Below are 13,660 nucleotides of genomic sequence, written 5' to 3' on the forward strand. Positions count from 1 at the left end.
GAGTTCTTAGTCTTTTCAAGTCCCTTAGTCTGTGGGTCTGTTTCAATCATCTTACATTGAACTATACCAAAAATGTAGAATTTATTATTTTATATATGGGTCTGTCTCCTAGCTAGATATGAGGACAGGAAACTTTCCTAATTTTTTTTTTTCATCCTTACCACCCACCTTGATATATTTATCTAGCAAACCCTTAGTGAGGGCTGGCAGATTTACTGTTCCCATGTGATATTACATGGCAAAATCTCTGCAATTACTGTGGGCAAGCTAAACTGTCATTTTAGTTCCATAGACTGACCTAGTTTAGAATATGTGGTTCATCTAAGAGTAGAATCTGGCATATACCATTGGTCTAAATGTTCTTCAGGGGCAAGTCTGAATAATCATGTTTTATTTTCCCCAGGTTTTTTCTTTTTAATGGCATTTCCCATCAGTACCTCTAGCTAATGGTTTTCAACAGCAGCTGATGAACGCAGTTGTTGGAAGATAGCAGTTCCTGGGAACCTAACCCATCCACAGCAGCTCCCAGAAGGTTAACTTCCAGTTACCATCAGCAGCTCTTATTCATCACCTCCCTGAGCTCATCTGAACCCCTCAAAAGTTAGATCTGTGCGGTATTACGGAAATATCCTCCATTAACATCTGGCAGAGTTTTGTCTCCTGAGGAAACCCTCATAGTACTTTAGCAACAGACTTCCCATACATTCTTAAACATATGTAATGAGCAATGCCACAAGAAACATACTTTTACCTGGACTGGGGGGCCAAACATCCTTTATTCGTATTACAGTTTTCTTGGCACGGGGTAAGCCCCCACACTCCCTCCTAGAGATTTCATAATTCCCCTTGTCTCAATCCTATCCAAATGTAAACTCCTGGAAGATTTGACAAAGGCTTTAAATATCTCTTCATTTAAAGTCTTTAATTCAGGGGCGCCCGGGTGGCTCAGTCGTTAAGCATCTGCCTTTGGCTCCGGTCATAATCCCGGGGCTTGGGATAGAGCCCTGCATCGGGCTCCCTGCTCCGCAGGAGGCCTGCTTCTCCCTCTCCCACTCCCCCTGCTTGTGTTCCCTCTCTCGCTGTGTCTCTCTCTGTCAAATAAATAAAATCGTTAAAAAAAATAATAAAGTCTTTAATTCAATAGAATAATTCATGTGATTCATCAAAATTGAGAACCAAAAGCATTCATTAAGAATCCATTAAATCGGGGTGCCTGGGTGGCTCAATTGGTTAAGCAGCTGCCTTCAGCTCAGGTCATGATCCCAAGGTTCTGGGATCAAGCCCCGCATCAGGCTCCTTGCTCAGCGGGGAGCCTGCTTCTCTCTATGCCTGCCACTCCCCCTGCTTGTGCTCTCTCTCTCTGACAAAAAAAAAAAAAAGAAAATCTTAAAAAGAATCCATTAAATCTCTGAAGATATTATGTAAATGTAATGACATCTGGTTTTTATCATTTGGTTAAAGTCTGAGCAATCTAGCAAGTCAACAGTTAGCGTTCAGACACATCTTGTTCGTCTTTTTAACCAGACCTCTAGGACCAAATGTTTTGTTTTCTCCTTCAGACAACATAAACTAGCCAGAGTTGAGAACGCTGCCTATCCCACTATTTCCTCTCCTAGCCCTTGAGACTTCCTAGAAAATATCAGTATTAGAGTAACTCTGACCATCTATTCCATCCATTTTATCACCCACACAACCATAAATTTCTAGGACATAAAATATTGAACACACAAGAAAGAATGTATACCAGCTTTCCATATTTGTTCCTAGTCTCTGCAAATATTGAACATTCAGTAACTATATTATTACAATGAATTCTCACACAAATCGCCTCACACCAAATTTGAACAGACGCTTAAAATACCAGAAACAATTTGGTAGTGTATCCCATTCGCTATGTCAATCAAGGGCAAATTTTCCAGATTTAATGGAGGAAAAAAAGAGAGGTTTGAGTCCCACAATATCAGAAATTGCTATTAGTTGACAAGAATTTTGCACATCACCTCCCATTGGAAATCCACATTGGACGTGAGATGCAAGAATTAAAACATCAAACTCATAAGTAAATAGTACTGAAGGGATGTCATTCTTCATTCCATTCCTCTTTATGATTCAAATCACCTCCTGCTTCCTTAGATTACACCTGGTGGAGACTGGGATGTGACCAAAAACTTAATAGGTAATTAGTCCTGAAAGAGGCCTTAGACAAACGTTAGCATCTCAGATTGCTCTTCCCAGGAGACACAACCAGGCCAATTGCATAGCTTTGTTTCTGTTCAAAGGCACATTCCCTCTATTTATTCCCATTATGGTCAGAAATACAGAACAAACATCAATCACCCTCTTGTCTGGATTATGCTGCATCAAAATATTTGGGAGACAAGATCTCCACACTCCTGGGGACCTCCATCAGGTATCACTCCTTTACAATCAGAGGTCTGAGACTGAACAGGGCTCAATCTCTGAAGCAAAAAGAAGTGACAAGTTTCTAAACCTTAACATTTTACAAATACTTGCAGACTATTAATAAATGATGAGGTCACTCCTCATGTAGGGTGAAAGTATGAACCTCCAGGACTTAAAGGTATCGTGTTTGTGTGGAATCAAGTGAGCTGTCAGTCCATTTGGCATATCATCTGTGTCAAATTAAGCTTTCTTTATCTGAAGGCAGTATGAATTTTGTTAGAGTCCATTCATGTGCATATTATTGGGGGTTAAGGTTTCTGATAGGACAAATCTGGACAGGACCTCAACAGGACCATCTCTTCTTTTGTAACCTCTTCAAGGCATCTTTGATTTCCTTGTTCCTCAGACTGTAAATCAAGGGGTTCAACATGGGAATAACCACAGTGTAGAATACTGATGCAAATCTGTCAAAGCTGGAGGAACCACCAGAGCTGGAACTCAAATAGACAAACATAGCTGAGGTATAGAAGAGGGAAATCGCTGTCAGATGAGAAGCACAGGTGTTGAAAGCCTTGGACCTGCCTTTAGCTGAAGTGATCTTCATGATGGAGATGACAATATAGCCATAGGATATCACGATAATGAGAGCATTTATTATCCCAAAGATCATTGTTAATATAGCAGTCAACAGTTGTACAAAGAAAGTGTCAGTGCAGGACAGGACTATCAGTTGGGGCATGTCACAGAAGAAGTGGTTGATGACATTAGGCCCACAAAAGTGGAGCTGAAACATGGTACATAACTGGGATATAGAAGCAGAGAGTCCAGCCAAATAGGATCCCAGCACCATCCGAATACAGAGGGTGGGTGACATGATTGCTGAATAGAGAAGTGGATTACAAATGGCAGCGTATCGATCATAAGCCATGGCTGTCATGAGACAAGACTCACTCAGTCCCATGGTTGAAAAGACAAAGTACTGAACAGCACAACCCATAAAGGTGATAGCTTGCTGCTCTTGGAAAAAGTTGGAGAGCATCTTGGGAGCTGTAGAGGTCACATAGCAGATATCTATGAAGGACAGATTACTGAGGAAGAAGTACATGGGCGTGTGGAGGTGAGAGTCCATCCTTATTAAGATGATGAGGCACAGGTTCCAAGTCAGAGTCAAAATGTAGATCAGCAGGAATACAACAAAGAGCACTGCTAGGATTCTAGGAAAATCAGAGAATCCCAAAAGGATGAAATAAGTGATCTCTGTAATATTTCCTCCCCCAATCATTGGCTTGCTGCTTCTAAAATCAGAAAAGAGAGAAGAGAATGCACTGCAGACTCAGGTGAAATGACAGCATTACAATTCTCATATGTACCATTTTTTTCCTCCATTGAGCGCAGGGAAAGCAGCAATGCCTCCCTGTCCTGATGAAAAGACCCAGTTTTCACCTCAAATTGCCAAGAAGTGCCTTTTTAAAAGTGCTTCAGGTTCTCAATTATTTCATGGGTCTCATGAAAATTAAAAGATATTTAAAAATTGATTGACAACTTTAAAAAAAAGCAATAGAAATCCTGTGGTTCTTATAAATCAGGTAAGAATCATTTATCAAAATTATGTTTTTAAAAGACCTGTGATAATTCAATATATAACTGCAGCTCTATAATAGCAAAGCATAAGTTGCATCATTGTAGAATAAATTTGGAATAGCTCTTCTCCCCCAGATGGTCATCTAGAAAGAGTTCTTAAATTTCTTATTTTACCCATAAGAAAAATAACCCTGTTTATAATAACTTCTCAAACGTTTTAACAACTATATTTAAAAAAACATCTCTCAAATGGCCTGGAAAATTATATCATAGTATGTAATTCTGATAATATTCTCTTGGGGTATAGCATGTGTGTCAATAAAGTTATGGAATAAGTTTTCTTAGGGAAGCCTTCATATGAACTATTCCATACAGAGGCTAGCACAACTCACTATTGCCCCAACTATTGTCTCAATTTTAGAGTATTTCGTTTTTTAGGAAACAGCATAGTACTGTAGCTAAGAGTTCAGACTTTGGAGTTTTAGTTCTGAGCAACATCATCAAGATGGTACCATAGGTCATTCCTGACATCAGTCCCCTCCCCAAAAGAACAACTGGCAGCTATTCATAGACAAGACAACATTGTAAAAATCGTAGGACATGGGAATGAGGCAGAAACACCTACCTTGGATTACAGAGACCAAGAAGGACCACATAGAAGGGTAAAGGTCAACCACACTCTGATAGTATTGCCACTCTCCCATGCTGGCACAGTGCCACATCAACAGGGTAGGGTCCCTTTTGCCTATGGTTTCCCCAGTAGGAAAAAAAAAAGAGATCCCAAGGTGGATATCCAGCTCCCCCAGAACTGTAGGTCACTTCTTGGGATATCCATTCTGGTCTTGCCCCCTGGGGGTCACAGGGGCATCTGTGGGGTTTGACCACTGGGAATCAGATTGTGATGGAGGCAGGGGCAAGACTTACAATAACCACTGTTCAGATCTTGGTAGACTGAGTTCCTATTTGCATTGGCACCAAAGTAGAAATCCCAACCAGAGGTGGCCCCATCAGACCTCCAGGGAATTCAGTGGGTGGTTCTGATTTAGGATCTGAAATGGCAAGCTTTCTGGACCTGGAGCTTGTTCTGCCACTCTGCACAGGCAGGAAACTAATTCATAGACCCGTCTACTGCTGAGTGTATCCTCTAAGGCCCAGCCCAACCAGGAAACCTGGCCAGAGCACCTAGAAAGGAACATAGTCCAGCAGCCAGCAGTGCTGCCCAGCTGCAGAGCCAGGACAGTGGCTTCATTTGTCCAGGGAACTAAACACATAGTTCTGCCTGATTCAGAACCTCAAACAATGAGCCTTGTTGGCCTTAGAGCCTGTCTCCCCCCTGTCCAGGCAGAACAAACAATTCATAGCCCCATGTCCTGTTGAGTATATCCCCTAGCACCATCCAACCAGGAAGCCTGGCCAGAGCTCCTGGGAAGATGCAAAACCCAGAAGCACTCTAGCAGAGAGTCCAGCCAGTGGCTTCATACATTTAGGTGCAGCCCAGAAACAGAACCATGCATATACGGTCAACTAATATTTGATAAGAGAGCCTAAAATACTTAATGGGGAAAGGACAGTCTCTTCAATAAATGGTGCTGGGGAAATTGGATATTCTTTTGCAAAAGAACAAAACTAGACCCAAATCTTACACCACTCACAAAAATTAACACAATATGAATTGACGACTGAAATATAAGACCTGTAACCATAAAACTCCTAGAAGAAAACACAGGGGGAAAACTTCTTGACAGGGCTTGGCAGTGATTTTTTGGATATCACACTTAAAGTATAAGCAAAAAAATTAAAAGTAAACGAGTGGGATTATATCAAACTAAAAAGCTTCTGCACAGCAGAAGAAATGATAAACAAAATGAAAAGGTAACCTATGGAATGGTACAAAATATTTTCAAACCACATATCTGATAAGAGGATAATATCTATGGCATCTGGGTGGCTCAGTCTGTTAAGCGCCTGACTCTTGGTTTTGGCTCAGGTCATAATCTCAGGACTGTGGGATCGAGCCCTGCATCAGGCTCCATGCTCAGCATGGAGTCTGCTTGAGATTCTTGGGATTCTTTCCCTCTTCCTCTCCCTCCTCCTCTCCCTCCCCCCTCTCGCTCTTTTTTCTCTCTCTCAAATAATAAATAAAATCTTTTAAAAAGAGAGGTTAATATCCAAAATGTAAAACAAATTCAAACAACTTAATAGCAAGAAAATAAATGGTCCAATTAAAAAATGGGCATAGGACCTGAGTAGATATTCTTCCATGGGGACATCCAATGGCCAACAGGTATATGAAAAGGTGCTCAGTATCACTCATCACCAGGGGAATGAGATATCAACTCACACCTGTCAGAATAACTATCACAAAAAGATAAGAGATAACACATGCTGGCAAAGATGTGGAGAATAGAGAACCCTGTGCAATGCTGTGGAAATATAAATTGGTACAGTCACTATGGAAAACAGTGTGGAGATCCTCAGAAAATTAAAACTAGATCTGCAAATAATTCAGCAATTCCACTTCTGGGTATATATCCACAGGAAATGACATTAGTATCCTAGAGAAATATTTGCACCCCCATGCTCATTGCAGCATTATTTACAATAACCAAGACATTGAAATAACCTAAGTGTTCATCAAAAGATGAATGGATAAAGAAATCATGATATAAGTATTATATTGTTGTATATATTATTTATGTTAATATTCAATATTATATATATGAATATATAAAGAAATCCTGGCATTTGTGACAACCTGGATGGCCCTTGAGAGCACTATGCTAAGTGAGATCAGTTAGACCAAGAAAGACAAACACTGTATGATCTCACCAAATGTGAAATCTAAAAAAACTGAACTAATTGAAACAGATCAGATTTTTGATTCCCAGGGGCAGGGGGTAGGGGATGGGGGAATTGGGTGAAGGTGGCCAACACTTCCAGTTATAAGATAAATAAGTTCTAGAAGTGTAATGTGCAACATAATGACTATAGTTAACAATACTATATTGTGCATTTGAAAGTTGCTGAGAAAGATCTCAAAAGTTCACATCACAAAGAAGAAAACTATAACCATGCAAAGTGATGAATGTTAACTAATTTGTGGTAATCATTTTGTAATACATACATATATCAAATCATTATGTTGTATTCCTCAAATTTATACAATGTATTCTGTCAATTATATCTCAATAAAATGGAAAAAAAGAGTTTTAATTTTGATACCATCTCACTCTAAGAACTTGTCCCAGTGGCTTAAACACACTAGATATGATTTACTCATAACAAATTGAGGACAAGAACCCCTAAACTATAAGGTTAATGGGACAGTTATCTGAGGAAATTCATGCAAATATTCGGCATGCAATCAAGTACACATTAATTGTTCAACAGGTGTTGGCTATTACTATCACTGATTGCTTAAGATAACCATGAAAGACAGTTGTGCCTGTGGATAGGCATGAAAGGGATACTAGAGTTTTATGGGTTAATTTGGGGAAATTCCTGAGACATCATTAGTCCTGTAGACAGTCAGGCATCCTTGCCTTTAGGCAATATAGATTCAGACCTTATGTAGAAGCAAGTAAAAGCAACAGGGGCCATGGTAAATTATTTAGTTTTCTTGAGTTACACCAGGTAAATTATTTTCTATTTAGTTTTCTTGAGTTCAAATAGACTTGGGTCAATTGGCAACAAGCATCAAGCTATGATGGGCCTTGATGTCAAGAATATGTCAAAGTATACATTTTCAGTTACCAAATACTACAAAGGTATATTTCATATTTTTGGTTGATAGAATTGGCATGTTAGAACTCACTAACAGATTTGTAATGGATACCAACTATTGGCTGTGCTACATACCCAAACTGTCCTTCCTTGAGATGAAATAGTAAATAACAGCCAAGTAATTTTAGGTAAAAATTAATAATTAGAAAGGACTTCAATTTTCAGATACTAAAAAGTATTATAATCATGGATAATTCATTATTCTTGTAAAAACAGACATGTCAAAAGAACAAGTATATATATTTAAGAATAAATTTAAATAATGGTAAGAATTTAACATGACAAAATTAGTATTTTTTTAACTTTGGAAAGTAAGTTTTCTTTTTTTGTTTTTAAACTACCACTTATTTTAACTTTATTTATTTTCTATTTTATTTTTTTGAGTAATCTCTACACCCAACTTGTAACTCAAACACACAACCTCAAGTTCAAGAGTTACATGTTCTACTGACTGACTGGTGCCCCACAAAATTAGTATTTTAAATTGACAGAGAAAGGATAAGCTCTCCCATAAATGGTCTGTGAAACCTGGCTCACTATAAGTAAAAAGCATTAAAGAATAAATAAATATGCATTTATATAATCCTGGGATGGGAAAGAAAGTTCTGAAATATAACACCAAGCCAAAAACTCTGAGAAAAAAATATGACATAAAAATTTAAAACTTGCTTATGGTTGAAGAACCCATTATATAAAATACTTTTAAAATACAATTGATGAAATGAGAAAAACAGTCAGAAAATATAAAAAAGACACTAAGGATATGACTTTAATATGAAAGACATTAATCAGTAAGGGATGGGCACTCACATATACTGATGATGAGTGCATACAAAACAGTTTTACCTTTCTGGATAAAAGAAATGCTTCATATAATATCTCTGTCTCTGTCTCTGTCTCTGTCTCTCTCTCTCTCTCTCTCACACACACACACACACACACACACACACACACAAACACACATGTGAGCCAATTGCAAATGCCAAAAGTAATGAATGGTATGATTTTGATTTCCTTCTTTAAAACTCTTTGTATTTGATCAATTTTCGACAACCCCTATATTTATAGGAAGAAAAGTTATTAAGATATATAAATCCTTAAAAGTAAGCACAGAATAAGAGAGAAAGGGAGAGGGGAAGGGGAAATGAAGGGGAGAAAGAACCACAGAGAAAACAGAATTCTAGAATTTCCTGGCTTTTACCTACCGGCTGTATCACCCTTAGCAAGTTGTTAACCACTCTGTGCTTCAGTTCCCTCATCTATAAACGGCGCTAAGAGTACTTACTTACTACTTCAGATGGTTGCTGCAAACATTGAATGACATGAAGGGCTTAAGACAATAAGGGCTCAATAAATGTTAGCAACTATCATCCCCATTAGCATTCCTCTCTGTGAAAGAAAAATAAACTAATACTGAAATATCAAGGAGCTCTTCACATAAATTATTTTCTAAATTAGATGGTCTCTAAGCCTAGACTCAAGAATATCATTAGTCAATGACTGTATTTATTTCTATCTTGTATTACTCTGTTATCTCCCAGTCAGGTGGAGTGTAAATTCCTGATGCCGCTTTTTATGTGCCACCACCCCCAGGTCCTCTGAGCTGATGATGCTGTACACAACGCATGGTCTAGTGGAGATGATGCACTACTTAACAATAAGCATCTTGTATACTAATATTTGTGTTACTGAATAAATACATGTTGAACAATGGTTCTTTCACCCACCTTTGGATGCAAAACTAAAATTATCTTATTTCAATTATGGTTTTGTGAACTTGGGAATCTTTCTGTTGACTCTTGAAGTGTTGCCAATATAATTTCTCCACAATTTTTTCCAAGATGAGTTGGAGTCAATGAAAATATTTTGAAAATATAAACTCTCATGCACAACATCCCCCAATACACCAACATAATCGATCAATCCAGTGAAAATAAGTCAACCTTCTGATCAATCACTTGCAGTAAAGCTCTTCACTTTCTTATTATATTCTGGTGACAGAGGCAGCCAGAGGTAAAGGTATTTTATGTGACTCATCATTCCCAAAACGATAAGGAATTGTGGATTGTTTTACTAATTCATGACAAAACGTATCTTGTTAAACTTTGGTAAGCTATAGGAAAAGGGGGAAAATTCACTTTCTGGTAAAGTTTTTGCATGTGTCCACCATTTCCCAAGACAATTTAAAGAAAAGGTGACTGATGTAAGTATTAATTGGAGATTTTGCTATGTGCATCCAGCTAATCAAAACCTTTCCAATTCTGAATACTGAGGACATGGCCAGTTCGTAAGGTTGTGCAGAGAAAAAATCAGGTAAAGAAAGCCAAGATGATGCAATGAAGAAGAACAACGTAAGTAAAAAAAAAAAGGTTAAAAGAGACAGACCAACAATGCCTTGAAGTGAGGCATCTCTGATATCTGTGTGACCCACACTAGTGCCTCCAGACCTGCACGGGCTCCAAAGATGACCACAGAGAGCTATTTGAAGTATTTCAAAAGGCCAATGGAATTGTACATGAGTACTTTGTTACATCATTATTTAGTGACCTGCTTGCCTTTTGCTACTCAGAAATTATCAGTCAAAGCTCTATATTAACATGGAAATCAAATTAATTAATATTATTATAACAACAGACTCCTTAAACAAAAGAAAATTCAAAGAGTTCTTGGGATGGATAAAGGTGGAAAATCTAGACAAGAATACAGGATCTTAGGAAATTCCCCTGAAAGTCAGTAAATCGTTGTTTTTAATTCAGTGCTCAATTATTGACTTCTAAAATTTGTTAGCTTTTATAAACATCATCTCATTAGATTCTAAATAATCCCAGTATCCCCCATTTTACAGGTGAAAAAAAAAAAAAAAAAGAAAGTAACAGAGCTCAAGATCACACCCTTAAGAAATTGCAGAACTGGAACTCAACCTTCATCCCTCACCCCAGAATGATCCCTGAAATTTTAGATTAGAGATTAATCTTTTCAATGAAGGTCAGAGAAGTTGAGCAAGGAGAAAGAGAACCCAAGAAGAGCCCACAGTGGAGGGTGTGGGAGTGAAGAGGTGAAGAATGGGAGAGACTGAGGACCATAAACCTTGTTCCACACAGGTCCTACTGGAAGAATCTCATGGCTGTTAAGATAGCACAGTATCCACTGTTCTCACCAAATCTTGCCCTCTCACCTTGACCCAGATTCCCCAAGAAGACAGAGCTCTTGCCAAAGGCTGAAATTGCTTATTTCTTTTCCAAAGGAATTTTCCAGGTGGGCTCTATTGCTCTCCAAGATGGGACCCTTTGGCCATGAAATAGGCTGTCCACTCAGAGTAAGAGAAATGCCCCCAACTGGAGAAAATCTTAAATGTGTTATTGTTAAGGGCAGAGATAATAGGAGAAAAGACAATTAGAGGGAGAAAACCCTCTAGGCACTTGTTCCCTGGAGTCATGTTTGTCATGGAGCTTTTGTCCCTGCTAATTTCATCCCCCATTTTGCCATGTCCCTTGTGGATCCATTCCCCACTTCTCCCATAGTTCAATGATGTCCATATGATTATAGTTTTTCCATTAGAAACTAGAGTCATTAGAGCTGGAAAGAATCTAGGAATCATCCAGTCCAAAACCTTCAATTACTAGGTCAGAAAACTAAAGCCAGAGGAGCTAAAAGATTTGCTCAAGATGACACTGGTAGGGGTGCCTGGGTGGCTCAGTCGTTAAGCATCTGCCTTCGGCTCAGGTCATGATCCCAGGGTCCTGGGATCGAGCCCTCCATTGGGCTCTCTGCTCCTCGGGAAGCCTGCTTCTCCCTCTCCCACTCCCCCTGCTTGTGTTCTCTCTCTCTCACTGTGTCTCTGTCAAATAAATAAAATCTTAAAAAAAGATGACACTGGTAAAATACTGGCTGGTGAAATACCTTAATTAAAATAAATTAGATCCGTGAACATTTCCCTGTGTACAAAGCACTTTCATTTTTGATACATATATCCGTACATTTTCTCAAATATCTGACCAGATCCAATCATCACAGCAGCCTGTGAGGCAGTCATGGCATCATTTCCTATATGTAAGCAAGGAAATTGGGGCAATAAGGAAAACAGTAAAACTAAATCATGATAGAGCCATGACTTATCATGGGTACAACTTGGGGCACTGGTATCAACCAATCTGGGTAGAATTCTGACCCTCCCACTTGATGACTATGTGACCATGAGCAAATTAACCTCTCCCAGCCTCAGGATTATCACCTCAGGATTATCATAAATGGGGCTGATAGTAGTAGCTACTTCACTGAGTAGGTCTTCATAGAGAGAAGCAAATTGGATAATGCTTATAAAGCACTTACCAGGGGGTGTAGTACAAGCATGCCTTCTATTAACAGTCAGTGTAATTTCTATGTTCTGATTTGGAGTTCTTTCCAACATGTTATGCTGCATTACTAATCCTTCACTAAAAATATCTACTTAACATCATTCCCACAAACATTTTTGCTTGTTTCTAGTTTTTTTTGATTTTTTTTTTTTTAATTCATTTGAGACAGAGAGATAGAGAGCATGAGCAGGGGGAGGTGCAGAGGCAGAGGGAGAAGCAGGCTCTCTGCTGAGCAGGGAGCCTGATGTGGGTCTCGATCCCAGGACCCTGGGATCATGACCTGAGCCGAAGGCAGAGGCTTAACCATCTGAGCCACCCAGGTGCCCTACTTGTTTCTAGTTTTTTGAAAATGAAAGTCATCTACCCTGTCAGTTACTAGGTATACAGAGATGTTTTAGATAAGGTCCCAATCTTGGTTTGATCTACTTCAACTATTCTCACTTCTAGGGAGAAAGGGGTGGGTGGGCAATGAGTTATTTAACTCTTGCTGATAGGTTAGCAGTTCTATATCCCCCCTGATAAGAACTGTAGTAACTTAATCCTTAAAGTGAGCAGGTTCTTAAGATAGTTTTAAAGGTATAACACCAAAAGTATAGAATGTGGGCACCATGGCCACACAATAGAGGACAGGTTTCTGGTCAGAAAGAACCATGTATGCTCCACAAATCACACTTTGTGAGATTCAAGTGAATTGTTGCTACAGTGGGAAGAATGCAGCAGACCTCTACGTGCCCATAGGTTCTATCTGTCATATCTGCAATATAATTTCTCACCTGCCATCTTCATATGGTAACAGAAAAAAAATCAAATCTAAGTGATGTAACTACATGAAGTGTAAGGTATTGTATAAATAGTAATGTAATATCTATGAAATTAGCCCATAAACTCTTATATGAAAAAATATCTTTTAAAAATTCTCTTTAAGGGATGCCTGGGTGGCTCAGTCGGTTAAGTGTCTGCCTTCGGCTCAGGTCATTATCCCAGGGTCCTGGGATCGAGTCCCACATCCGGCTCCCTGCTCAGTGGAGAGCCTGCTTCTCCCCCTGCCTGCCGCCCCCCTGCTTGTGCTCTCTGACAAATGAATAAATAAAATCTTAAAAAAATTAAATAAATTAAATAAATTAAAAAATTCTCTTTAAATTCTCTTGGTTGTACTCTGAGTCTCCATGGTACCCCCAGTCTGGTGGTTCTTCTGCTCCCTAGTCAACTTATTGTCCTGGAATCCATGAGAAGCTCAGACCTCTGGTACTTGGGTCTTGCTACCTACACACACAACAACCATCATTTCTGAAGTCTTGCATAGTCTCTGGGAAGTACCATGAAGCATGTCCCAGGCTTGCTTTTACCCAGAAATTGATGACTTTGACTACTTTATAGCCTCTGAGAGGCACTAAAAAGCAAGATTTGAGGCTTGGTGTTTACGACCAGAGACTCCCTTCTGTTGGCCTCCTGCTAGGCAAGCTGGGGAGCACTTCTCAATTGCTCTGATGAACCTCTGCTATAATCCTGGGCAGGTTTTTCTCTACCCAGAATTCTCC

General features: G+C 39.1%; 1 protein-coding gene across 1 annotated transcript; it reads right to left on the bottom strand.

The window, feature by feature from the left end:
* Nucleotides 1-2,746: 2,746 nt before the first annotated feature.
* LOC116638943 (olfactory receptor 5AN1) lies at nucleotides 2,747-3,685 on the bottom strand. The gene has a single exon (XM_032415113.1). It carries the CDS (start codon nucleotides 3,683-3,685, stop codon nucleotides 2,747-2,749), a length of 939 nt encoding a protein of 312 aa, XP_032271004.1.
* Between the last annotated feature and the right edge of the window lie 9,975 nt (nucleotides 3,686-13,660).

Source organism: Phoca vitulina, unplaced genomic scaffold (assembly GCF_004348235.1).
Source record: "Phoca vitulina isolate PV1807 unplaced genomic scaffold, GSC_HSeal_1.0 scaffold16, whole genome shotgun sequence".
Taxonomy (NCBI): domain Eukaryota; kingdom Metazoa; phylum Chordata; class Mammalia; order Carnivora; family Phocidae; genus Phoca; species Phoca vitulina.

Excerpts from the sequence above, each read along its gene's own strand:
- LOC116638943 (XM_032415113.1), bottom strand. The coding sequence starts at position 3,685 with ATGATTGGGGGAGGAAATATTACAGAGATCACTTATTTCATCCTTTTG.